This window comes from Giraffa tippelskirchi, chromosome 8, assembly GCF_054371585.1.
Source record: "Giraffa tippelskirchi isolate mGirTip1 chromosome 8, T2T-mGirTip1v1.2.pri, whole genome shotgun sequence".
Lineage (NCBI taxonomy): Eukaryota > Metazoa > Chordata > Mammalia > Artiodactyla > Giraffidae > Giraffa > Giraffa tippelskirchi.
In genome coordinates, this window is record NC_137282.1 from 160,490,231 (window position 1) to 160,517,746 (window position 27,516).

General features: G+C 47.5%; 1 protein-coding gene and 1 long non-coding RNA gene across 9 annotated transcripts; one reads left to right on the plus strand and one right to left on the minus strand.

Annotated features, from left to right (window-relative positions):
• SSR1 (signal sequence receptor subunit 1) lies at positions 1–27,516 on the plus strand. 7 transcript variants are annotated; one of them, XR_014063296.1, is made up of 11 exons: positions 1–165; positions 2,900–3,012; positions 5,167–5,254; positions 6,490–6,752; positions 8,500–8,576; positions 9,450–9,528; positions 10,930–11,023; positions 14,121–14,184; positions 22,104–23,755; positions 24,322–24,432; positions 26,942–27,516. XR_014063296.1 is itself a non-coding variant. In XM_081523694.1 (10 exons), exons 1-10 carry the CDS (start codon positions 87–89, stop codon positions 26,964–26,966), a joined length of 897 nt encoding a protein of 298 aa, XP_081379820.1. In that variant the 5' UTR covers positions 1–86; the 3' UTR covers positions 26,967–27,516. The 7 variants fall into 7 exon arrangements, 6 of the variants coding, with proteins under 6 accessions (XP_081379820.1, XP_081379818.1, XP_081379821.1 ...); XM_081523694.1 differs by lacking the exons at positions 22,104–23,755; positions 24,322–24,432 and adding an exon at positions 11,301–11,315; XM_081523692.1 differs by lacking the exons at positions 22,104–23,755; positions 24,322–24,432; positions 26,942–27,516 and adding exons at positions 11,301–11,315; positions 16,216–16,330.
• Positions 10,800–21,466, minus strand: LOC145518793 (uncharacterized). Of its 2 annotated transcripts, XR_014063298.1 has the most exons (6): positions 18,319–21,466; positions 17,855–17,957; positions 17,614–17,750; positions 16,332–16,418; positions 13,242–13,279; positions 10,800–11,053 (listed from the first exon to the last, which is right to left on the minus strand). It is a non-coding gene; the product is annotated as an uncharacterized LOC145518793 (long non-coding RNA). The 2 variants fall into 2 exon arrangements; XR_014063297.1 differs by lacking the exons at positions 10,800–11,053; positions 17,855–17,957 and having other exon boundaries at positions 13,258–13,279; positions 18,319–18,536.

A 27,516-nucleotide genomic window follows, 5' to 3' on the forward strand; every position in this document is an offset into this window, starting at 1 on the left:
GGAGCCCGGATGAAGAGTAACGCCATTCGCGCCGGAGCGGCCGAGAGCTCTCGCGTTCGCGGCCTAGACTCCGGAGCGGACGCGCCATGACGTCCCTCCGTCGCCTGCTGCTGCTTCTCCTGCTGGCGTTCCCCGCCACCCTGCTGCTCCGAGGCGGCCCGGGAGGTGAGGCTTGGGCCGTGGGTGGAGGGGCTCGGCCTGGTGGGCGGGAGCCGCCGTGGGACCAGGTAGGCGTGAGGCTGGAGGCGCCCGCGGTGCCCCTCGGGTCGGGGTCCCCCCCGGGGCCGAGGTCCCCCCGCCGGCCTCTCTCGGCGGCCCCGGAGCCCCATCCCCGCCCCCGGCGTGCAGTGCGGCCCCGCGCGCGCGGCCCCACCGGGGCCTGGTCCCGGCGCGGGGGACTCGGGGGGCTCGGGCGCGCCGGGGGGCGAGGGCGGCGGGCAGGCCGCCCCGAGAGCTCGGGTGCCGCTGACCGCCCGCGGCCGCCGCTCCGCCCCCTGCCCTGCCCTCCCCTCGGCGCTGAGCTGACGTGTCCCTGGCTTCCAGGCCCGGCGTCCTCCATTCATTTGCCGAAAGCCGGGTGTTTGCGGGCCCAGGCGCATAGCTGGGTCTGCAGTCCTCCCCTCGGGTATCAGCGGAGCCCTCTGCGTCCCCGGGTGTCTTAGGTGAAGTAAACCCCCGTCCTCGTCTGCTAGTGCAGCCCTGCGCCCGGGCGGGCTGAGAAATCCCTGGGCACGTCCGTCACTCCAGCCCTCCTTTTGCTCTCCTTTTTTTGGTAACTTTTTTTGTTTGTTTCGTGGATGCATCGCATAGTACTGAAAAAAAATGTAGTCTACTTCGTTATTTAGGTGCATTCCGCCAGCTTTTGTGCTGTGACGGTGAATAACAGGACGATAAAAATGTGGAAACTTGGCTTCTTGCCCTGATTCTGTCTTGAACTGCAGTTTTCTCCATGGAATTTAGTCTGACCGTATGATCGCTAGAATTCCTTTTATTCTATAAGTTTAAGCAAGCTGTGTGGCAAAATCAATGATAGTGACAGCCCTCCACGTGTTGTTTTTGCAAAGAAAAATGAACTGACTGATTTCTCGTTAATGGATAGAAAACCAAGTGGGAGAATTAACCACAACTGTTAATGCAGATTTAAATAGGAAGGTTTTTTCTTTAGGAGTTGCTTTCCTGGTTGTTGTTTTCATTTTCTTTAGGAAGTTTGGTGATCGTATTTGTTTAGAATCTGGACTATATTTTTTCTGACTTTAGAACATTTTCTTAAGAAACATCAGTATCTAACTGGGTTATCTTTGAAATTTTTTTTGTTTTGATGCTTTAGGGTTTGTCTTTCAAAAGATGTTTTCTCTTAATTTTTTCAATAGGAAAGTGTTAGACTTTTTTAAGGCACAAAATTGTTACTGGTTAGCATAAAAACGTTTAGTAAATGTTGCGTGAAAGCCATTGTATTTATTGAGAAGTCTTGAAATTTAAGTACAACTTGATTATGTCAGACGTAGGAAGTCTTCTTACTAGTTTTATTGTAAATTATGAGCGCACTGTTTCAGTTTGTTCAACAAGCAGGAGAAGATGACTTTCAGTTCATGAAGTGTGGTTCGGTGTTACCCTTTGACTTAAATCTTAACTGCAGTAGGAACTCGGGGTGGTGGAAAAGGCTTGAAATGCAGAGTCCTTAGTATTCACGGTTGCTTCTGGGTTTTAGAGCGTGTACACGTGCTTCCTTTCTCATTTGTACCCTCTATACTGAATTGCCACATCATCATTCTTTCTGAGGTGTTGGAAGAGTCTCTGGAACTTTGAAATTTCTTCTGAGGGCCTTGCCTGAAATAGATTTAATGTGACATGTATTTTTGCCTATAAAATTAGGATTTATAATTTTTTGGCCTTATAGGTAAGCTTAACTTTCACTATGACTTTAAGTGTAGGGATTATAAGAAGTATCTTAAAACATGTTTAAAGCTGTATGCAAAAATAAATGCATGCTTTCTCATCTCTCAACTCTGAAATTACCAATATAGTTTTTACTAAATCAAATGTGTTTTATGAGAGCTAGTTTTCACCGTGGATGTCATACAGATGTTTGTTCCTTGGAGTTATATGCTATGAAGTGCTAAGAGTTTTGAGCTGTTGTGAACTTTAATAAACAATTTCTTGCCTAGATATTTAGATTGCTATTTTCCTTTAGACCTGGATTTTTGTTTGTTTGTTTTATATGGTTAATGATGGGATAAATTGTAGAGCTTTTTAGTTTTAAAACAAACTTGCTTTGTTACTTTTAATATGTTTAACAAAATTGCTTGAATTTATTTATTTGGCCTTTACGGCATTTGTAGTTTTAGCAGTTCGTTTTTCCAGCTGCTTTTTAAAGTTAAACAGCATTTCCCACTTAAATTAATGTTCAGTTGGTAAGACTAGCAGTAAGATAAGATCATGTGAATGTTCTTAGATGCATTGTAATTTGGCATCACTTGAGTGTACTTGACCATATTTTTGTTTTGCCCTCATATGATGATAATCCTATTTCCCATTATAATGAGTAAATTATCAGTTTAGGTATTCATAAACCTATTGGCTACAGAGAAATTGTTCTATATGACTCAGTGGTTTTAGTGAAATGCAATTACATTTGTTTTCATGAAATTTATATGAAGTTTTAGGAGAAGGCAATGGCACCCCACTCCAGTACTCTTGCCTGGAAAATCCCATGGATGGAGGAGCCTGGTAGGCTGCAGACCATGGGGTCGCTAAGAGTTGGAAACGACTGAGCGACTTCACTTTTGAGTGTACTGGGAGATTGAGTTATTCTGAGGGAAAATTTTTGTTGCCTTTACAAAAGGAAAAGTTGGTATTCCAGGGTAAAGGTTAACTGCTTGTTTTTGTGTTTTATCGTTAGGCTCATTGGCAGTGGCTCAGGATCTTACAGAAGATGAAGAAACAGTGGAAGATTCTATAATTGAAGATGAAGACGATGAAGCAGAGGTGGAAGAAGATGAACCGACAGATTTGGTTAGTGCTGTGTTCTATTTATTACATGTATATAATGTATTTAGAATTTATCCCTTATATAGACAAATATGGTATTAAACCGTTTGCCTTTAGAGGCAGAAAGTTGGGAGGATGGGGCCAGTCATGGAGGATAATTCCTTAGTATTTTTTGGCACAAAGAAGGAGACGTGAAACAGAACAGTTCAAGATGATGTGGACAGGAATCTTTAAGGTAACAGAGTAGGACCACTGGACCAGTTGATGGGTTTGGGACATATCCCACTTAACTTTCCGACCTCGGGCAACTTTCCTCTCTGGGTCTTACTTTTCCTCTTCTCTCCTTCCTTCCCTCAATAAGGAAGTGAGTTCCTACAGTGTGCCAGGCGCTGTTATGGATTCCCTGGGTGAACAAGCCAGATCGCCTCTCTGCTCTGATGATCTTTATGTTCTTGGACAGTGTGTATGCATTTTGCTGCCAGGGGGGTGAGGAGCAGACAACAATATGTAAACTATGTTCCATGAAGATTCCTCATAGACTGAGGGCTTAGAAAAGATCTAGAAGTTGTCCAATTTTGAAGCTTTTCCTATAAAATTACAGTATGACAGCAGACATATTGAGCTAGAAGTAGGATCATTGTAGCATGCTTCTGGCTGAAACCTGGCGGGCTACAGTCCATGGGGTCAAAGAGTCAGGCACGACTCAGGAACTCACACTTTCACTTCACTTTCTAGCTTATTTTCTCTCTAAGACTACTGTAATTTATCCTACATAGAATCTTTTAACCACTTTCAAACTCCAAAATCAGTTTCTCTTTGAAGTCTTCGCAACAGTGTGGTCTTTGATGTCAGAACGTGAAGGCCATCAATGTGAACTGTGTCAGATGTTCTGCGTTCTTCTGAACATACTACTCACCCATCTGGTCTGTGTCTTTCCTTTCAAAGAGTTGCTCTCACTCTCCTCTAGGGAGAGTGGGTTTTCTCGGTTCCACCGCCTCTCCCTTCTCGCTCCTTAGCGCTGATGATGCCTGTGGTCAGGTCATAGGGTGATTTCTCTTGTTTCTCAACTTTCTCCTTTCCCCATATTTGACAGTTTCCGGTTCCTACCTTCCTGTTTCTTGTCTCTTCCTACTTGTATGTCTTTTTTTCCCCAAAATGGAAATTCACTAACTTGTAATAAATGAAAGGCTCATTAGAGATACTTAAAATGTAATAGTTGTACAGTCATTGAACAAGTGTTTTGAGTGCCTTCTCTTAAGCGTATGAGGTGGGTGTGGAGAATGTTTAAAATGTAAGATAGTCTTTGTTGACCTTTTTAAAACAATGTTATTGAAATATAATTTACACATCATGATACTTTCTCATTTTAAGCATACGATTCAGTGATTAGTAGTAAATGTTCCAAGTCGTGCAAATTTAATTGAATTTCAGGACATCTCCACCTCATTATTTCCCTGGTCACGTTTTTATAAAGATCGTTTCTTCCAAGTGGTGTGCCGACTTCTCGCAGGGAAGTCGTTCTGTAAATTGGGACGGAATGACTCATAACCAGGCCTGGAACAGGGGCAGCAGAATGAGCCCACGGGCCTGTGCCAGCCATTGCCTTCTCCATGTCGGCTCTGGCTGCTCACCTCCTGCACCTGCGGCTGCATACTTGCGGGGGAGACCTCGTGGTTCCCAAAGCTGAAAGGATTTGATATTTGAGTCGTCAAACTGGCACCTCCTTTCCCCTTTGTTGGGGAGGGGGTGGTGTGAAGACTGTGTTTGAGACTTCTTCTTTTCTTGGAAAGTAGTATTCCTGGCATTTAAGGTGAAAAATTAATACTGTCCATTTTAACTAGAAATTATATGTCCTTTTGAAAAATAGTTTTCAAAGTTTCAGATTTTACAGAAAACTTACCCACCTGGGCTCTAGAACCTTGCAGTTCAGAATGTAATCTGAGTACCAGCTTCATGGGCATTTCCTGGATCCTTGTTAGAATCTCAGGCTTCACTCTCAGTCACAGTTGCAGAGTCCCTGGGGGATCTGTGTGCACATAACTGTTGATTCCACTGCTGACCCCAGCACAGCCTTGGAGATGCAGTATGCTAATATACTGTCCCAAATCCAGTGAAGTCACTATTCTTGGACGATGCTGTGCTTTCTCCCGTGGTAATCTGTTTCAGCATTTCTCTTAGGCTGAAGATAAAGAGGAAGAAGATGTGTCAGGTGAACCTGAAGCTTCACCGAGTGCAGATACAACCATCCTGTTTGTGAAAGGAGAAGGTGAGCAGGGAATGAGGGTGTAATTCACATACAGGAATTTTTAAAATGACAAGCCACTTTTTGGGGAAGCATTAATAATGATAAAGATCTTTATTTCTGCAAATATAGTGCAGACACATTTTGGGGAAAAAAACCTGCTTATATATGTATGAATAGCCATAGCTGTAAGGTATCATTTCTGGCTTTGAAACTAAGGGGGAAAATAAATACTATCCATTTTAACTAGAAATTAAATGTCCACTTGGAAGATACCGTCTTTAAACTTTATCTAAACTGCCACAGTAAAATTAACATTCATATTTTGAGTGTAAATATTAGTGAAATACTAAATCTTTTTTATTAAAATCTGTGTTGCGTTAGAAGAAAATAAATGGCTTACATTTATTGGGAGCTGACATTTTGAGTATTTTGCATGTGTTACTGAATCCTAACAGGAACCCTGAGAGAAGAGTTGTTGAGCTGATTCAGAGAGGTTACTGCTTGCTCTGGGTCACTCTCTCAGTAAACAGGCAGTGAAGACGGTTTAGACTCAGGTCCATCTGGCCCCAGAACCTGTGCTTCAGTGGGTGAATAGCTCTGTAGATGATTATTGCATACTTCTTATTGGAGATGATTCATTTGGGGGGCCTTCTCAAGCTCTCTGTTTTATTCCCATGTACATTGCAGTTCTGTGTCTACAGAAAGTATGATTTGATTGAGAGGTTTTTGTTTTCCTAGTTTTATTTTTGTAGCTGCCTCCTTGGGTCTTAAACTTCAGATCTGCATTCTGAGTAACTGCCTAGAGTAGATGAGGGTTTTTGTTATTTTAGCGTCTGACAGACATTACAGTTTCCAGGTGAATCTCAGACATCTGCCCCCTGTCGCTCTCCTCTCCCGTCTGCACAGACGGCAGAGCCTGAGCCGGCGGTGCTGGTGAACTCGCCACCGCACGCAGCCGCCCGGGGGTGCTGCAGGTGAACAGCTCCTGCTTTTACTGGCGACTTGGCAGTGACCTGGGCTCCAGTCGGTGCCCCGTTGAGCTCTTCAGTTGGAGCGCTGGCATGTAGACCAGGATTTCAGCTTACACACAGCCTCCAGTCAGCTGCTGGAGCACGGCCGGAGTGTTCTACTGAAGCAGGTTCTGAAACCAAGTCCATACACAGCAGGAAAGGACGTCAGGATCCATATGTAATGTCTGTGTCTTTTGCACCCTTTAAATGTTTTCTAACCTTCCTGTCTCCTTTTTGGTTTCGTAGATTTTCCAGCAAATAACATTGTGAAGTTCCTGGTAGGCTTTACAAACAAGGGTACAGAGGATTTTCTCGTTGAGTCTCTCGATGCCTCGTTCCGGTACCCTCAGGACTACCAGTTTTATATCCAGAACTTCACCGCGCTTGCTCTGAACACGGTCGTGCCGCCCCAGAGACAGGCGACCTTCGAGTACTCCTTCATCCCCGCAGAGCCCATGGGGGGCCGGCCCTTCGGGCTCGTCATCAACCTGAACTACAAGGATTTGAACGTAAGGCCTCCTTAAGCTAGGGGCGCCTGCGGACCTTGTCTAAGTACTGTTGTGTTTACTCATTCAAGTGCCTGTTTGGTGGTTGAGATTGTTGGGCAGTGGGCAGGCAGAGGTAGACTACACACATCTCTGTCTTCGAGTCTGCAATGCAGTGAGCCAGAGGGGTGTAAACAGACATCACGGCATGGCAAGTGCTGTGTCCTGGAGACGAGTGAGTGAGGGCTAGGAAAGTTCTAGAAAAGAAAGTGGAATCCACTTTCTTCAGGTGTTCATACATATTCAGTAATCTTGGTGCTTTTTGTCGCTTGCATTTTGCCCATTTTACTACTATGTAAGTTGTAAGGACTTTTTGTGACTATTTTTCTGTCATTTTATACACTCATAAAATATAACCAAAATATTTTTAGAATATTAGAAGGGCTTCTGGTTTATGAGCATAATAACCAACAAATAGCCTGTTGGCTATTTGACTCCACAGTGTAGGTGTGAGCAGTGAGTTAATGAGAGAAGCCCACTAGAATTTTACTGCCGGGAGTTGACCTCTAGATGCCAACTGTTACTTCCTCCTTCAGACAAGAGCACATCTAAAGAGCTTTCAGAACAGGAAATTTTATCCTTTCTGGAAAGCTTATTCAACCTTTTCATCACCCTAGCATCAGTGTATTTATCTTAACGTCTGCGTTAAATTTCTGATGCTGCCATTAAGTTTTCCTTTTTTGTTTTTTTAACACTACTTAGTAGAATGTGGGAAAGATTGTTCCTTTTTTTTTTTTTGGTTGCACGTCATGGGCTTGCGTGATCTGAGTTCCCTGATCAGGATTGAACCTGGGCCCTGGCATTGAGAGCACCGAGTTGTAACCATTGTACTGTCAGGAATTCCCCTTATTTTCAAAACAATGTACTAAATTTCATCAACTTTATAGTTCAGTAGCTTGAAGGATTATATATTTCATCTTGTTTTTAAGCAGAATTAAACTTAATCCAAAAGCACTCATGTAGTTTCAGTTCTATTTGAATGTTTGTTTCATCTTGGTATGCTAATCGAAAGGTCTTGGAATAAGACTTAAACCATTACAGTTAACAATAAATAGTGACAGTTTGGAAAAGTATCACCTCAGTGCTTCACACAGAACACTGAACACAGCTGTGTGTTTTCCCAGTGAGTCTCACGTATTTGAAAACTGAAATTGTATTGAGCTAACAAAATTATTTCAAGACCACCAAAGAAAAAGATTTTGATACTGTGAATGTCACTGACCATTTAATGTAAATTGACTTCCACCCCACTGTCAGTATGGACTTGACTTTTGTTCAAGTCTAGTTCTTAAAACGAGGTTCTACTGCAGAATGCCCATGTTCAAGCTTCTCCTTTCTTGTTTGAAGGGTCACATAGAGCAGAAGCCAGGGCTTCTAGTGAAGAGGGTTCTGTGGTCTCTGCTTTCTGTACATTTTACTGTGTATTCACTTACCTGGTTTCTCACACATCGTCCCACCCCCCTCAAAGAAAGTGGGGACAATTTTAGCAAAGTTGGAGGCATTCTTTGTTTTGTAGGACAAAGTAACGTCATAATGTCGGGTCCCTGACGTTGAATTAGTACACTTACGTACGACTCTGTTGAGTCTTAGAATATCCTAAGTGATGAGAGAGCTGGAGAGTGCATCTGTTAGGATGACAGTTTGAAGAAATCTCGTCGGCTTTCATTCTTCAGTGCATTTCAGATTTTTGTGGTTTATTTTTTCTTAACAGGGCAATGTTTTCCAAGATGCTGTCTTCAATCAAACAGTTACAATTATTGAGAGAGAAGATGGGTTAGATGGAGAAACGTAAGTGAGGTTTGCCGGATGTAGATCAGGGTCTCAGAAGGCAGGACTGGGAGGCTGGCTCCTGTCTCCTGGCGTTTCATGGTGAAAATGGAGCCTGCTGTGGATGAGGTGAAATCTTGACCACTTAACTCCACACTTTAGATGATTCTCACAACAATGATTAATAACAGCACGTTAGGAAAGGTAGTTAAAACGAACAAAAATTGTTTTAGGAAGATAGTTCACTTTTTGTTCTTCTCCTCTTTAAATTGTTTTACAGTCACCAGCCTAATGGAAGTTTCATGCCTCCAAAATTGCTACTGAAAATATAAGGAGATTTTTATCTTGAAAAATGTATTCTTTGTGAATACTGCATCATTTTTCAGTGTATACTTACTTGTGATTCACAAAGAGTAGTTTTTAAATAAAATTGTGCAAAATCTCATCTTTGAGGAACAAAACCTAACGCAGTTATTTTAACTGAGCTGCTGCTGCTGCTGGGTCGCGTCAGCCGCGTCCGACCCTGTGCGACCCCGTGGACGGCGGCCCCCCAGGCTCCCCCGTCCCTGGGAGTCTCCAACCTTCTCCGTGAACTGAGCTTAGAATGGAACAAACTATGAAGTAAATCATTGTGGATCATATGCCTTTTGGCAGAGTAGGGGGGAAACTAATTGATGTTAAAGATAAATTCATGAAACTATTACCTGGATCTTAGTTGAATTTAAAATATTTTACTCTTTTTCCCCACAAATTGTTTGGAAAACTTATATTTTGTTAGAATTATCATTGTAATTATTTCATAAGTCTTCTCAGTTAAAGCACAATTATAGTTTTAATTAGCTGTGGTATTTCTTACGAACTGAAGCAAGTTTCTGCTTTCTCCTTTGACATCAGCATATTTATGTACATGTTCCTTGCTGGTCTTGGGCTGTTGGTTGTCGTTGGCCTTCATCAGCTCCTGGAATCTAGAAAGGTAAATACACATTAACATAAACAGCTCCTGTTGCAGTACTTCAGAAGTTGTTACAGTGCCAAGTACAATCTCCTTGTTTGTGGCTTCTTGCTCTCACTGTGGGTTTATAGATTTACAGGTTTGTTACACCTTTTTAAAATAAAGCTTGAAGATAAGACCTTGGGGGGGCGTGTTTGGGTTTGTTTAGAATTTTCTGCCACGTGCAGTTAATGGATATGTTGTTTTACTTATTAGCCATGCAGCTTATTCTTGACCATCGGGCTGATTTCTACTTAGCAGTTAAATGAGTCTTGGTTTGAAAAAGAAAGAGTGAAATCGGCTGAATTCTGCTCTTAGAGTAGTGAAGTGCTAGCGTTGAAGCCCCTGGTGTGGTCGTGGTCTCTTGGCTTTGAATACGGTCAAGTCTGCCCCCGTGTCCTCATCTCCCTCTCCGCCCCCCACCCACCAAACAAAAGCCCCAAAACTGAACAATCCATACAGTTCCTTTCAGTATGTAACATGGTTTGTGTCAAATATATTGATACCCACTAGCTCCAGACTGCTAGATATTTTGGTTAATCATTATTTATTAAGCAATAAGTCAGGCAGTTATATCTCTGTGATATTGGTAGTACATGTTACTAAATCATTACTCTTTTAAAGAGAAATAGTGCTTAAATGTTAATTTCCATCACTTTCATTACTTCATTTTCATAATAGTCAACATTTTTGCTATAAATTTATGTATTAGGGATAAGCCATTGTTTCAGTTGTCTTTCTGTGTATTCAGATCCAGTTTTCAGACTGGGTAATTAGTCAGTTTCTTACGTGAATAATTAGATGGGATTTTTATTATTTTTTAAAGAGTAGGAGTGAAGAGTGGAGTTCCATCTCTTTTCGTTCTTGCAGTTTTGCTGCAGATACTCAAGGAACAAAGTGTGAGACTGTTGGCTTAACTGAGATCGTATGTTTTTGTTTTTTTAATACCAGCTATTTAAGTGTATTTAGATACAATGTAGGAATCTGCATGCAACATTTCAGTAATTATCCCACATTTTGTTGAATGTGAAAATAAATTTATTCTAAAGATTTGATTCCCAGAATGAAAAAAAACATTGTATAAATAGTTCTTACTTGGTCTACCAATTGTATTAACATATGAAGCTTTAGAGCAGAGGAAAGGGTCATTAAAGACTGGAAATAAATAATTGTGAAGATTTATTCCTTATTCTTTATAATTGCTGTAGACATGGTTTCCCCCTGTCTTGTTAAAAAAATAATTGAGGAATACGTTTTAGAACTAGAAGAGAACATGTTTATTAAGATATTTAAGCAGGTAGCTTGATGGAAGTCTTTCTAAAATTATAGTAACAAGACACTATAGTGGAGCGCCGATAACGCCGTGTTTTTATGTTCTTTTAGCGCAAGAGGCCCGTTCAGAAGGTAGAGATGGGGACGTCGAGTCAACACGATGTCGACATGAGCTGGATTCCTCAGGAGACTCTGAATCAGATCAGTAAGTACTGACACTTGGCTGGAAATGTTTCTGTTAAATGGAAGTAAGTGTCTTAGATTTAGCAAAAAAAATGCCTGGCCGATGCTACTTAACGCTTACCTTTTCATTACTTCTAGAGTCTAATATGATGATTAATGAATGCTTGACGTTTTTGTGTGTGTATTGTCTTTATACTTAAGTTTAGAAGTACTTCCACATCTGTAGTTTGTGTACAGATGTGTGCATTCTCTATATTCCTAACCTTTCCCTGTCTTTTTTTTCTTTCCTGTTGCTTCAGTGCAGAGTAGAAGAGGTGAGGCAAGTAATTTTTTTAATGGTGTTTGATGTAGTATTGAGAGCTCTCGTACAGCATGTGAATACCTTATAGTACGTTTAATGAACGAGTTTTCCACCACTATTTGTTACAAAACGAACTGCCAACTACCCACTGTATTTGAACGAGTAAACCTACCATACTGCCTGATAGCTTATCTAATATAACTTCAGTTTTATTATATATGCAGTTGGTGAAATACTGATCTTTATAGGTGAATGTAGTTTTTTTTTTCTCCAATGGTAAGCGGACTTTTTAAAAAACATTATAAAAGCAGTATGACCTCATCTTTTTAAAGTGAAAACCTTCACGTCACCTGCTGGCTCCGCGAGGAGCTGGCGTCCACGTGTCGCTCCGCGTGGTGTCCACGCGTGCGTCAGCAGGCGCGTCTGGTGTTTCTGTGTGTTTTCACAGATGGTGTCGTGTGGCACACAGTTCTACAGCCTGAGTTCTCAAGCCTTGGGTGTCTTTTTGTGATTACTTACATACCTCATTTTTAACGACCATATAGTATTCTTTTACAGTTCTTTTATATAAATGTGTTAGGATTGATTAAGCCTGTTCTGTGTTGAAGGATAGAACAGTTTCTGTTTCCAGTTTTTTGTTCTTAAAGTTAATCCTCCAATGAATATTCTTATATATAAGATGATGGGATAATTTTCAAAATTGAGACGTAGTTGACACGTAACATTAGTTTTGCATGCACACTGTAATGATTCGACGTTTATGAAGTGATCCTGTCATCTCGCCTGCACCGTCCCACACAGGTGTTTTCCTGTGATGAGATGAGACCCTTGTAAGGTCTGTTCTCAGCCGTGTGCAGGCGTGCAGCCCAGTATCGTTTCCCTGTGATCGCCTTTCGTGTGTCAGATCCTTGTGACTTACACCTGGAAGTCTGTACCATTTGACCCCAGGCTCCTACTTTGCCCACTCTCCTACCCAGGATAATTCCCTGAAAGTAGACTAGCTAGGTCTAAGCGTATGTATGTTTTTGTGGAAGGTGTTCCAGTTCCCTCCCCAAAGGTGGTGTTCTCAACACTGTCCATCTCCTGTTTCTCTTCCTCTTACTGATCATTCTCAAGTGTCACCACATATGTGAGTCAGTACCTCATTTTTCATTTACAGTTAAGAATGAGGTTTGGCTTTAGGCATCATTATTAGGCACTTAGTAGTTCGGGTTGGGGGTGGGGGGGTGGTGAGGAGGTGGTTCTCCTTTGGAGACTGAGACGCATCACTGTATGAATCAGTTTTCTTTGATGAAATGAAACTCAGTGTTTGGAGCCACTTTCCCCAAAGCTGGGTGACTCCAGGCCGCTCTCTCATTTGTCTGCTGCTTAACTGATGGGCAGACAGGTGGGCAGGCAAGGTTTTAGACTCACTGTTAAAGGTAAGCTGGATCGGGCCGTTCTACTGATGGAGTGAAATTCACTTGTTGAACAAATAGGCTTTTCAAGTTCTTGGAGACTCTTTATCATGTATTTCTGTATTTAAAACTCTGCTGCAAGGGTTGACATTGGGAGTCAGTAATGACCATTTCATATCTATAGTAACAGCTGTGTCCACGTAAATGGCTGATTCTGAATTATTTTTGTTGTCGCTGTTGGGGGTGGGGTGGTGAACACTAATTAATTAGCTATTATTTAAAAAAATTATTTAGAAGTAGAAAAGGCAGTTAATTCTTAGTCTAACCCTTTTGAAAACCTGGTGAAAGCTGTAGGCTCTTCATCAGGAGAGTGCTCCTGGGCTCAGTTGTAGGCACTGAGCCCCTGAGACCCCGCAACACTGAACTGCCGGCCAGAGCACAGGGGCCAGCTCTCCTGTGATACTTCAGTCGTTTAATTGTTAAGTATAGTCTTTAAAAAAGAATTGTTAGCTTGTAAATATTCTTTATAGTTTGTAACTTACTCCATGAAGAACTTCCATTCCTAATAGGTTAGGTGCTCCTAGAAAATAACAAGGACAATGGTCAGAGAGAAGACAGTCTTTTACTTTTTAAACAAACTTCAAGATGACGCCTCTAATTGATGAAAGGGAAAGGAACACCACCACATTATTTTTGGTTTAATAGACCACACTAAGACTAACGTGAGAGAAAAAGCAAAATACTGCTTTGTGTGTAGGATGGTTTTAATATTAATATACTGTATAATTTCCTCTAACCTGCCACTCATTTCAGGTAAATTTGAAATTGCTGAAAATTGTCCCAAGTGCATGGTGCTGCGTTTGTAAATACTGTCTTTAATTTGTAACCAGTATCAATTGTTCATGCTGTTTGTAAAGATTGTCCTTTTGCAGGTATAAACATGCTCAGCTGTAGACTTGAGGAAGATTTTGCATGGTAGCTTCAATATCACTGTGACCAAGATTAGATCTTTTCCTGCCCTAGTTGCAAAAAGTTTTAATGGACAGACATACTGTCATATCAGTTTCAGGTATACAACTAATGATAGATATTTGTATATACTGGAAAATGGTCACCACAGTAAGCCTTGTTATCATCGATCACCATACAAAGTGACCAAAAAAAGTTTGTGTGCGTGATGATAACCTGTAAGATTTACTTAGCAACTTATAAGGATGTAGACTTTCATTTTGGGTTAACCTCTTGAAGGATTATTTGAAAGTTGAGTTTAAAAATCTGTGCTGGATGAGAGACAATTACTGTTGATGGTCTTCTTGCATGTGTGTTATTTTTTGAACTAAATGGTAAAATTGAAGAAAAATGCTATTGAATTTAACACATTTATATAGTCAGGCAAGTTAAAACTTCCTCTTTTCTTCCAGATAAAGCTTCACCAAGGAGGTTGCCCAGGAAACGGGCACAGAAGAGATCGGTGGGATCTGATGAGTAAATGTTCCTTTGTGCAACAATTCGGTCTTTACTTAACCCGCCCTTATGTTTTTCGGCCTGATGGGAATTAGTGCAGAGAAGCCATATCACCATAGAAGGCGGCTACTACTTATGTGTGGACTGAGCAATCAGAGTCTGTGGCGATCATATTGCTGAAAATGCACTGCATTTATTTTTCTAAAGTAACAAGTTTGGTTTTTTTAAAACCATTAAAATCTGTGTGTGTGCGTGTGTGTGTATGTGAGCAGTTGGTCTCACCAGAATCATTGTTGGCCTGCCTGAAGCAGCCTTTAGAATACTAAACGTGTGCATTTGTCTTCGCCTTTTGGACATGTGCTGATATTTTCTCCCCAAAACTCAACACTTGCCCAGTATGACTGTAGAGGTCCTGCCTTGGACTGTTAACAGTTTCTTGTTAAGAATAGCTCACATCCCGACTGATGGCACAGATCTGCGTGTTTTTGCTGTTTCTCGGCTAGTATTCTAAAGGCGCAAGCAGGAGCAGCTGCTTTTAGCAGTAACATTGTTGGGTATTTTGCTGCTGTTTGCTATAATGCACACCTTCAGAAACCTTCCCCAGTGATTTCAGGGAATTTAGGGATCTCTAGCACCAAAATTGTGAAACATGAAAATTCAGGTTTTGATCCATAAAACCAACTTCACTATCTTTTTTTTAAAAAAAAAAAGAAAATGGTACATTTGTGGAAACTGCGTTGTCCATTGTTCTATTTCTGACCCAAGAGATAGCTGCGGAATGACTTGAGACCACTCTGGTTTTGTTTTTTTTTTTTCCTAAGTTGCCTTGGTCTACAGACTAAGCAAAAAGAGTTGGATAATTTTTAATGGTTAACCAGTTGTTTTCTATCTGATCTTTGGGGTGTTTTGGTTATTGATTTCTTTTAAAAGTTAATCTGAAGAACTCTAAAATCTTAAGCACTTAGGATCTCAGAACCACAATGAATTGGACTTCATAAAATTCCTCTTAGTTTCCCTTGCCCTTGGCAGTAAGTTAAGTTTGACGTTGTCAGACTGGATAAGTAGTAGAGTGAAAAAATAGTATGAACAAATAAGAGGCTTTTCCCCTCTGTCTTTAAGCCATATTCTTCCACTTATATTTTGTAAGGAAATGGTAAATGAAGTTTTAGTAGCTGTTTTATTCCTGATCTGTCTTCATTATAATGAACTTAACTCCTCTTTATTATAATTCCCCCTACACCCAATGCTCACACAAGAAAACAACAGAACAGAAATGAAAAATCTTTCCAAGTTGAAGTATTTAAACATCTGAGCCAAAGCCAACGTCAAGAAAACGAATGACTGTATAGCTGTGAACCGCTTTGTGAGCGGGGCTGAGGTGTCGGATGAACTGCATTGGCTATGCTGAGCTGTGACTTTTTCTGTGCTTGTGAAACAGTGTTTGAGTTTTTAATTGGGCTGTACGATCAATAGTTTACTTTGGAAAAGCTCTGTGAGCTCTGAGAAACTGCATGGTTTTTACTTTGATGTAATATAGGAGACCCTCCACCTTCGGAAGGAATATATTTCAAAACATTTTTGTGACTGTCCCAGGTTTGTGAAATTACAGGGATATAATGAAGTGAGGTGTAATACAAAATTTAATGACCTCTACGGAGCATTTACTGAGTTCCTGGTGATACTTAGGCAGCGGCAAAGCCAGGCCCAGTTCCGGGTGCCGGGCCTCTGACTCTTGAGTAAGCTGCCTTATGTACTAGCCCTTCCACTTCTGAGGTTCAGATTAGCGCACGGAAGCCATCTGTTGTCCTGTTTTCTTTTCTTAGCGTAGATGAGAACACTTGAAAAGTCTTAAATCCTCAGATGCCAGGGTCTCTGTAGTGTCAGTGTTTAGCAGAAACTAACTCCATAATGAATGGAATTCAATTCCACACATGGTTTGTTCAAGCACACTTAATAAGTAGCCTGTTTTTTTAAATGTCTTTTTTAAATGTAAATATTTGGATGAAGCTTTTGTTTTGATATATTAATTTGCTGCACCAACCATGGTTTCAGAATTCGCCTTTTGAACGCCTTGGTTCCAGAGTCTGTAAAATGAACTGAGAGTCGTGTGTATCGAGCCTGTCCCTGGGACTTGTGAGAGTGACGTGTTGATAAAGCATGGATCTCACCTCGCGTGTGCAGCTGCATCACTTATTTCTCGGTCTGACTGAAGGGACTTGAGAGACTTCCTCTCCCGTGAACTCCGAGGTAGATGCCTGGGGAAAGGAGAAATCAGAAGGGAAGGATCGTTGACTTTAGTTTTTAATTTTAAATAAGCGTCAGAAAATTGTCACTTCGATAGGAGAAAAAGGCAAATTTAGATCTTAAAAAATTAAAAAGCCACCGCCCTAAAGGCATGCTTGCATCCACGAGCCTGGAGCTGCGTGTTGGCTCTGTGGGGAGCAGCAGGTGTGGGTTCACCCCGGAGCCCTTCCTTAAGGACTGGTGGGTTCTGGAGGAGCGGGCGTGGATGAGGGTAACATGTGCAGCTCTCGCACAGCACGCGTCTTCTGTGGATCAGTGATCCCCCTTCCCTCGGTATGAGGGAAGACTTATTTAGCTAGTGCATGTAAGTAATGTGATTTTTCTTAACCAATGAACTTGGCAGTACACATCATTTCTACAGGATTTTGCTAAATTACACACTTCCATTTAAAGACATTTCCAGATGTGAAGTAGTTTACCAGAATTTTGGGTGGCATCATTTATAACTGTAAAACCAGTAAATTCATTCTAATTTTGTTAAGTAAAATCCTACTCTTCTTTGAACTGGTGTCTCCAGCTTAGTGAAGAGCAGCCTGACACATAAATGAAACCCTGGTTGTCGAGGGAGCGTTTGAGCTTCTGCCCTCAAGCTGATCTGTATCAGTAAGATCGTCATCCTTAGGAGAGAGCAGGCGAAAGGAACAAAACTTGGGGACTGACTTGCCAGCATCTGAATAATTTCTTTAGGATTCCTATGATTTTATCCTTTTACACAAAAGGCTGGACTTCAACAGTTAATTACGTAATCTGAAGTTTTAGACTTTAGAATCACGTAGGAATATGACTTCCCTTGTGGCTCAGCTGGTAAAGAATCTGCCTGCAATGTGGGAGACCTGGGTTCCATCCCGGGGTTGGGAAGATACCCTGGAGAAGGGAAAGGCTACCCACTCCGGTATTCTTGCCTGGAGAATCCCGTGGGCTGTTTAGTCCACGGGGTTGCAAAGAGTCGGACACGACTGAGTGACTTTCACTTGCACACAGAAATACGACTAGGGTTAAGTTCCATTAAGGCAGTAGGGAAAGAATTTACTAAACATCAACCACGTACTGTGTTCTGTTGGGCCTTTCCGTTTATCTCCTAAACTGTCACGACAGCCTACTGAAAGGTAACGCTGTTCCTTTTATGCACCAGAAAAAAAACCGTACCTCCCGAGTTGAAGTTCGCACGAGGTTACAGACTGCGTCTGGGGTTGGCCCCGTCTGACTCGACAGCTCCCACGGGAGACGGGCGTCTGTCCCGTGTTCCCATGTAGATAGGGGTTCCCAGGAAAACCGAGCATCACCTAGAATCACATAAAGGACGAGCCTTCCAGTTCATAGATCCCAGTGAAAGACAACTTGACCAGGCCCTCTCTGCTGTCCCTCAGGCAGGCATCTGATACGGGACCTGTGCTGACGACTGGTCACCTCGTGGGGGTGTCCGCCCATCCGCTGGGCTGTGACTTGCTGGCCTGGTGTCCCCAGCTTCTAGTTCACAGTCGTGTGGAAACCTAATGGTTTAAAGACGGAAACGTGGGCCAGTGTCCACTGGCTGTCTTCCAGAGAGAGGACGGTGGTCGGACGTCGTCCTGCGGATAAGCCCGTTGGCCATTCCGCGAGGTGGTATGGAGGGGTGGGGTCGGGACAGAGCCAGCGGTGACCGCGAGATGGCAGCTGTCTCTTGAGGCCCAGCGTGTTCCTAGACTGACGCAGGCCTGTGTCCAATACAACGTTCCGTGGGTTTTTTCTCTTTAAAACTACTTTACTTAGGACCCCTTCAAACCCCATCTCCCTCTTCTTGGGGGCCCTGGGCTCCGGCTTGGGGAGCCTGTCCCCCGACCGCCCAGGGTTGTGTGGTGCTGGGGACCCCACCTGGCCCGTGACCGGGTGCTGTGGAGACATGAGCTGGGGGAGCGGCGGTGCTCTGAGGGCTTCGGGGTGGACTGGCGGCTCAGGTCTGCTGGGGAGAGGGTTCAACAGTAATCTTTCTTAATGAGGCAGGCAACACCTTAAGGTGGACGCGTCGGGCGGCCAGCGCTGGGTTTGATCCTGAAGGGCCGCCCCGGGAGCTCTGGTGGTTGGCCCGGGTCGGTCCGCACCCGCGCGCCCCGCTGAGGGGGTCTCTCTCTCGGAGCACGTGCGCCCTGAGTGCCGTCGCCGCCCCCCAAGCGTTTCTGAAGCCCCCCTCAGAACATCCTGCGGCCCGAGGCGCCTGCCCCAGCCCTGTGTCGGGACAGGCGCCCCGGCGCTGAGGCTCTGAGGCTCTGCAGCAGTGAGCTGTAGCAGGGCCCCTGGCTCCAGCGGGCGTGTCAGGCCCGCCTCGCGCCTCCGCACACGCTCCCTGACCGCCGGCTCCTCCGCGAGACACCTCACCTGGTCCTGGCGGCGCCTGGCGCCTCCCCCGAGGCGCTTCTGCGCTCCCGTGGCCGGGAGTCAGGGCGCCCGTCAGGTGCCCGCGGGTGCCCGGGACGCTGGCTGCGACGCCGGGGGACACGCTGCCAGCGCCCGCGGTCCTCAGGGCCCGAAGGGCGGGCCCGCACCCCTCGCTGCCCGGCGGGCCGTCCTCAGAGCCCCGAGCGCCTCACCCTGCTCCGTCCGCGTGGGTGGAAGCCCGCTTGTGTGCTTTGAGAGCGCGCCCTCCCCGGCGCTGGCTGTGTCCCCGCGAGCGGGAGGTGCGACCTGGCGTGGCCGGGGCCTGCCGTCCCTAAGCCCCGGGGAGCGCGGCGGGGTGGGGGGCTCTCCGGACAGGGTGCCCAGGGGAGCCGGGGTGAGCTGTGGCCGGGCCAGCGGCCTGCTGGGTGGACGTGGCCGCCCCGCCGTGTCTGTGGAGCCGAGGTGGGCGGTCTGTGCGCCGTCTCCCGTCTCCCTGGGTGTGGCCCGTCCCCGGCGTCTGCCCCCCAGGGCGCCCTGGACGGAGACCTTCCTGTCCTCAGCTCGCGTGCTCTCCTGCTCATCCGCAGGTTCTGGCTCCAGGTCTCCCTTGCATTAAGGCGTCCCCTTCTTCGCTGGGCCGTCAGCTCGGCTTCTGCCCCCGAGACCTCTCCCGAGGTCTCAGCTCCCCGCTTGCCCGCATGTGCGGGCCGGCCCCGGCCTCGACCTGTGAGTCTGCCCCCTGGCCCTCAGGTCCTCTGCTGTTCTAACCGCCTGTGACTCACCTTCGAGGAGCTGTTTTGTCCTCACCCCATATCCCTCCATCAGCCTCCCGATCTGACTTTTTGTCCTTCCTCAGTAACATGACTCCCGTTTATCCAATGTCAGATCTCAGGCCCACGGTCAGTGATTTGCCTTTAAGTATTTTAACACATTCTTACTAATCCTGCCTCTGCTGTGAATTATTGGGCTTGCCTGGTGGCCCCAGGTAACAAATCCTCCTGCCAGTGCAGGAGACACAAGAGATGCGGTTCCATCCCTGGGTCAGGAAGATCCCCTGGAGGAAGGCGTGGCAATCGACTCCAGTATTGTTGTCTGGAGAGTCCCAGGGATGGAGGAGCCTGGTGGTCTACAGCCCATGGGGTCGCAAAGAGTCGGACACGACTAAGCACACAGCACACATGAATTAAATTAGACATCAGTCCTCCATTTCAAAATCGTAATGATTTAAGGGCTTTTAAAGAAATCTGAATCCACTCAGCACAGGCGGAATGTCTCTGGTTCAGAATGCTTCTTTTTCCGTTTCCTGCTTCAGTGCAGGACTTGGGTGTTCGCTGTTCTAGTTCCAGCAGCCCTGGATGTCAGTGAGGCTGTTGATGACAGTGTTCTTCTGCAGCGTGCTTTTTATCGGTGACTGTGTCTGAGAATGGTACCTGGCCACCTTTCAGAACTGACTAGTTCATTAAACGTTTGAGCTGGTTCCTGCTCCTTGAGCATCTGGAAATCGAAGTTTTCCCAGCTTGGTGAACCCAGGAACACCTTTTTTTTTCTTGTTTATTTCCCTTAGTCCAGTCTCCCCCCTACACTGGTCTTGTGGACTGTCAAAACGCATCCTTTTATTATTTGCATATCCATAATTCAAGCTGATTGTGAAAGGATTTTCATGCAATACAAAATGATTCATAAAGCGCCAGTGAGTTTTACTGCTGGGTCTTCAGGATCTTTGAGAAGCACAAAGTGCATCTAAAATATTGAGCAAAATAAAAAATAGGATCTTGAGCTTCACTTCCCTCTGGAATTTGTAAAAAGCTTCACATACTTTCAGCTTATAAAACTTAGACATTTCAAGTTACAAAGTCTTACTTGAGACTGAAGATGAGCTTTACGTGTGCTCCGTGACTTTTCAAATGAGGCCATAAGACACCTCCCCCAGCCACACATGGACACACGTACACGTGTGTGTGTATTAAGTTTTGGTTCCCGGATTAGGGACTGTTTACTCTGGCTGTTTAAATGTTTTTAAGCAAGCTGAGATACATTGCTGGTTTCACCAAGTCACCAGCGTCAGTACCTAAAATTTCCTTCAGGATTTTGTTGAATTAATGGTATTCTTCATAGAAAAAGTAACCTTGGATTAGAAGCTGTGAACACTTAGGAGATTTAGTCTTTGTAACTATGTAATATTTTCAGTCTTGTCTGCTAAAAGGAAAGGAATCAAAAAATATTAGGGCAGTAAGAACCAGCATTTTAATTTCTTCTCTACAGCGCTTGAAATACTCAGTATTAAATAAATATCAGATTAGTCCAAAATCTGAAAAGAAATATGCAACACGGCGAAAGCAGTTTCTGTGGCAGGGTGGTGGTGACTTTTTCCTTTTCAAAGTGTTTGCAATGTGCTTATATTTTATAATGGAAAAAAATAAATGTATGTATTAAATTTATGCGAGCCTCCCATGATGAGTGTGAAAGTCCCAGTGGCTGTGGGCTGCTTTGCTGTAGCCCGTAAAGAAAGTTAGTCTATTTAAAACAGATGTTTTTGTCATTTTTACACATTCAGAGAAAAGGTAGATTGGTAGAAAATCCGTAAAAGCATCTTTCCTTGGAAGAAACCCAGGCCTGCTTCTCAGCTGTTAATAAACCACCTGCATGGCCCTCTGGGTGCGTGCCAGGAACTGTGCCCGGTGCCCACACGGCCCGCGGGGTACCTGCCCTGCCTGCTGCACCCTCCAGTGCCTGCAGGCAGACCGGCGGGGGGACAGGGACACGGCCGGCACCCACGGGCGATATGGTCCTTGCCTGTCCCCCCCACGCCCTGCTCCCCCGCAGCCCCGGCAGAGACCGCCTCTGCCCAGGGCTCGCCCCTGTGCCAGGGGGCCCCCTGTCCGGACCCTCCCCTGACAGCTGGCCGCGTCCAAGGCACCCACCCTCCCCACACACCACCTCATGGTCTCCTCTAGGTCGCCCTCGTCCCTACTTGGGTCTGAAGCTGCCCGGTCCTTCCACTGCCCACCACCCTCTTTGGAACTGAAAGCTTCATGACGGCAAGAATTTCCACTTACCACGTCACTGAGTCTTGAAAACGGGACCTGGCCTATGGTAGTTGTTTATAAATAGGGGTTAACATCCCAGCCCTCCAGGGAAGTAGGAACACCTCCATCTTGCAGACGAGGAAAGTGAGGGTACCAGTTAAATAACGTACTAAAAATCGGCCACCTATAAAGAGGCAGAGTTGAGACTGGGGGACTTCCCTGGTGGCCCAGTGCGTAAGAAACCACCTGTCTGTGCAGGGGACGTGAGTTCAATCCCTGGTCCGGGAAGATCCCACGCACCGCGGAGAAACCAAGCCGGTGAGTCGCACCTGCCGAGCCTGTGCTCTGGAGCCCCGCTCACTGCAACTAGAGAAAGCCTGCGTGCGGCAGCAGAGACCCAGCGTGGCCAAAGATAAAGACATTTTTTAAAAAGCTGAGGCGGACACAAGCACGTCTGTCCAAAGCCTTCACGGAAGTGGTTGTCTCCCAGCCCCCAGTCCCTGAAACCCCAGGAGAAAACAGGTTGCCCTGACGGCCCTGGGTTCACACAGGCCCATGTCCCGGCGCGTTCGCGCGTCCACCCGGGCCCTCCAGCCTCACGGGGACAGACGGACGGACAGACAGCTGTGGGATGAGGGTGCTAGGGGAAACGGGGCTACAGCTCCACCACCTATGCAGAGGCCCTGAAACTGGTGAGAGTGCCCGCGAGTGGCTCGTGGGAAATCCCTCAGGTAGCTCCGGATCGGAAGGGGACTAGTGAGGTCGTCGAAACAGAGTCCCTTCCCAAAGTGTGAGTGGATTGCAAACCTTAAACTTTTTTTTTTTTTTTGGCTAAATGTATAATCTAAGCTTAGCAAAGTATGCCAGGTTGAGACCGTGAAACCATCAGAGGTGACAAGCTGTCCCCCCGGCGCCCCCGCCGCAAGACCACCACGAGGACAGAGAGCAAAGAAAACTCCGCAGCAGCACAAGCCCCCTGCAAGAAGTGTTTGAGGTCAGGAGGCTGGCTGTCATGAAGGCTTTATGAAAAGGGAGGAATTCATTGCCTGCATCGGTCTTCTTGGTTTCATCAGCAGCAGTATTCCTCCTTTGCGAGAATCCAAGTGACACGGAAGCACTTTGAAGCCGAAGTCGCCCCCAGGCCCCTGGGAACCCGGCTGCGCGGGGCGGTTTGCTGCCCCCTGCTGCTCACAGGTGGTACAGCCTCCAGGTTCATTCCCACGGCTGCCCTGGGCATTCCTGGCAAGACTCAGGGATTATACGCACCTAAAGCCTCCCTGGTGACTCAGCGGTAATCTGCCTGCCAGTGCAGGAGATGTGGGTCTGATCCCTGGGTCGGGAAGATCCCCCAGAGGAGGACATGGCAACCCACTCCAGTACTCTTGGCCTAGGAAATCCCATGGACAGGAGCCTGGCGGGCTATAGTCCATGAGGTTGCAAAAGAGTCAGACACGACTTAGGGACTGAACAACAACAAAAGCAAACCATCTACTCCAACCAGTACAGCCCACTGCCTGGACATCCTGTGCTCCACGCTCACCCCCCAGACATCAGACTGCTTGTGCTAAGTCATCAGTGAGATTATTTGGATTGAGTTGAGTGGTCACGTCAGCGGAAGGACGTGGTCACCTGGAGAGCTGACCAGACGTGGTACGTGGTCTCCTGGAGTCATCTGGTCTCCCAGGACAAAGCCACTGCCGTTCCTCCATCACATCCACACACACGTGTTAACTTCTGATGAACTCAGTGAAGACTGTGACTCACTGGACATGAGTACGATGGTCAACAGCCCTTGTCTGCATCAAGACTCACCCACGTAGTGGCTGGATCATCTTACACAAGTCACTTAACTGGTCTCGCCTGTTTCTTCCCTAAAATGGGGTCATCTTCACTACAGTTATTAATGTTCGGTGAGAATTTATAAAGCCCTTGCTATATGCAGAGTGTTGAATTTTTAAAAGATTTTGCACGTATAAAGAAGCTGATTCCAGTGCTGGCCCGGAGGATAACCTCATTTTCACTACCAGGAAGGTGTCTTTTCCTTATTGCATAAGCGACATTTACCTGTCAGCCAACTGAAAACCATCATCAGCAACTTATTTTCCCTGAGAATTGTGAGATTCTGTTTAAAAGGTGTGATTTCTTTTTTCCTCCGGTACTTAAGAGCCTCATATAATGTTAGAGCTGGGAAGAACCTGGAGAGTCATCAGGCCAGCTTTCTGCCCAGCTGGCCAGGTGGCCCATCCCATCTTAGCTCAGCTAGTAGACACTCCTTTCTTGAACCCAAACCCACTTCCTTGTGGTCTGTATTCTGGTCCTGCTCTGCAGATCGTCTTAGGAAAGAACCTGCCTTCTCTCCCTTATAGCAGTCCTTTTCGTGTATGTGAACATCTCTCCCCTGCCTTTGTCGGAAATCTTTTACCCAGGCTCAGATACAAAGTAATAATAACTACCTCCATCTAATTTTTTCCCAAAGGAAATAGTGCCTTTATCATTGCCTGCTTGTGTCCCTGCTCTGTCGTGTCCGACTCTTTGCGACCCCATAGACTGCAGCCCACCAAGCTCCTCTGTCCACAGGATTCTCCAGGCAAGAATACTGGAGTGGGTGGCCATTTCCTTCTCCAGGGAATCTTCCCGACCCAGGGATGGAACCTGCATCTCCTGCTTCTCCTGCATTGGCAGATGGATTCTTTACCCTGAGCCACCTGGGAAGCCTTTACTAAGATAACAGGAATTTGTCTGCTCACTTAAATCTTTACATATTTTACTAACATTAAAGGGTCCAAAGTGATGGAGATAAAGGATGAAAACAGCTGCCATTAGTTCTCCCTCTAAAAACGCATCACTTCAACACTTTCTTGTCTTAGGCAGCGTTTGCCAGCTTCACTGCCCGTAAGATGGGGGGAGGGGGCTGCAGGGCGGTTTGCTGCGGGTGCCGTCCCCAGAGCTGCTGAGTCGCACTGCGGGCCGGGGCCCAGGAATCTGCGTTCTAAGGAGCAGCACCAGTGCTCCCACCGCCAAACCTTCCCCAGGAGAGTCTGGGTCCTGCCCGCACGGCCGCTGGCCGCACTGCAGTGAGCCAGGCCGCCCCGCTCGCCCCCAGAAGCCCTCCAGCCGTGAGCGGTAGGCTCGGCCTGGATGGGGGGCCCCCTTGCTCCCTGCGCAGCCCCTTCCGTTTGCTGGAGGCCCCAGAGACCAGCTGGTGGAGGAGGTGGCGGCGGTAACTGACCCCGGGAGGGCTTCCTCTGCCCCCGGGGCTTCTCTCCGCATCTCTGCATTGACTCCGGCTGCTCGGGGCCCCAGCCCTGTCTGAGGAGGCTCCGATGTCAGCCATTAGAGCTGAGGGATGCGGATCCACGGAGCTGGTTTCCAGGGTCACCCAGCTAATGAGAGATGGGGCGGGGCGCCAACACGGGGCGCCGACACAGGCCGCCTGACTCCAAGAGCCCCCACTGCTCAGCCACAGCCCCTGGCCCTGCTCCCTGACCTGGGGGCATGAGACCAGCTCGCCAAGCCCCCACGTCCCGCAGGTCACCCCGGCTGCTCCCCAAGCCACCCCCTCCTTCGGGAGGTCCTGTCTCGGCAGTGCTGTCCCCTCCACAGGAAACTCCTTCAGATGGTCCCCGTCCACGTCACCTCCTAAGAAGGGTCCCGAAACCCAGCCGTCCTCTGACCCCCGGACCCTTGTCCCGAGCAGGTGGGCTCCTCGAGGTCAGTGAGCAGGGGACAAATGCGGTGCCCACGTGGTGGCTGTGCCTGTGATGCCACCACTGGCCCACCCCCCGCCCCTGCCCCAAGCTGCCACCAGGACCCCCAGGAGGAGACGGCCTGAACTCCCACAGCCTGCAGGACCCAGACCCAAAGCTCTCCTGTCGACTGCCGCGACCCTCAAACCCGAGCCTGCACTGGGCCTGCTCCCACCTGGCCCTGCCGCCCCCCAGGCCTTGCCCGCCCGCCTGCCCCGCTGGTCCAGCACCCAGCCTGGGAGCAGCCTTCAATTTTGACATCATTTGGAGCTTAGAGCTAAGAGTTGAGAAATTCTGCAAAGAAAGTCCCTACATCCCCCATCTTCACCCAGATCACTTAATTGCTAACATCCTGCCGGACAGACACGCATGATCCACACACAGCTTCCCCTGACCTCTCAGACCTCACGCCCTGAGAGTACCAGTGTTCGTCTGTGGGGAGCACGTGCTCTGTGTAACCGAGTCGGGGTCACCAGCTGGCCAGGCACCTCCCCTGTCGGCCTGTCTGCCTGCTTGAGGGGCAAGTCCAGGTCCGCGTGCCCCACCCACTCATCGTGGGTGCATAGTCGCCTTGGATCTGGACACTTCCTGGGCCTTTGGGGGACACTGGTGCTTTGAGGGGGTGCAGGCTGGTGGTTCTGCGTGTCCCAGTTGGGGCTTGTCCTGTGACCGGACTCGGGTCTGGAGCCACACAGGCCCTGGGCCCCACCTGGCCCAGAGGCCCCGCTGCATCCTGGTGTGGACACTGCTGCCCACGTGGCAGTGGTGGGATGGTAGGGCGTGTTGGTCTCCTCCTCGAAGGAAGCTTTCTCAAGACCCCTGTCCCCGGGCACCCAGGGTCAGGTCGGGGGCCAGACCCCATGCAGGCCTGGGCACACACCCGATAGGAGCCCGGCCGCCTGCCCACTGCGGGCTCCGGGGGCCGGGTCTCCAGCAGAGCAGGGGCTTGATCAATATTTGCTGAGTGAGTGAAGGAGTGAGTGAGACTATTGCGGAGCTGATTCTGTCCCGAAGCAAACCCTCCGCATGGCCCCCACGCTCCTGGGCGGCTTTCGCTTTCTGCACAGAGCATGGCTACGCTTGCAGGTTTCTCGTTATGCCCGATTCTCACTGACGGCGCGGAAGCCTCAGTCCCAGTAAAGGTTCCTTCCGGGATCCACAGAGTAGGCTAATTCTAGAAGCTGAACCCGGACCCAGGATTTTTCCATTTGATTCCTTGTGGGAGGAGGGGTGGGAGGGAAGGGGATTCTCCGGGTCTTCGGTCCTGAGACCTGGACCCCAAAGAGGAGCCCTCGGAGTCCTCAGGCCGGGCGGGCCGCCCGGGCTGACCGTCTCCCTCTGTCGTTCCAGACGCAGGCGGAGGGAGACCCACTGAGGCCCTGAGCCCGCTGCACGGCCGCTGCAGGAAGACCCGCTCCCGGAGCCCCGGCCCGGCCGCGCCGAGACTCGGGACGCGAGACCCTCGCGGGACCCTCGGCGGGCTCCGCGGAGCAGCCCCCGCGGCGCTGGCCGTCGGCCGGCTAGGAGGTGCCTGGACAGCCGCTGTGAGGGGTCTGGGTGGCCGGCTCCCCTCCGCCTCCGGAGGACGGGCCTCGGTCCCCATGGTGAGGACTCGGGAGCCCGGGGACCCGCCGCCCCGCCCGGGGCTCCGTCTGCCTGCACCTCCCCGTCACGAGGACTGTGCCCGGGAGTGACGTGGGAGCCGCAGACCCCTCAGCCGCGCCTGGCAGCCCTGGAGGGGGGTCAGGGCCGGGAGGGCTTGGGGCCGCCCCGGGGTGCCCGCGGGAGCGGGGCCGGGTGGAGGGCCCTTACCCGGGCGAGGCTGCGACGTGCGGGCCTCACCACGCGGTCTTATTGCGCGGACGTGAACTGACCTGAACGGCACTGAATCGAATTGGGTGGAAATAAATTGAATTGAAAGGCTA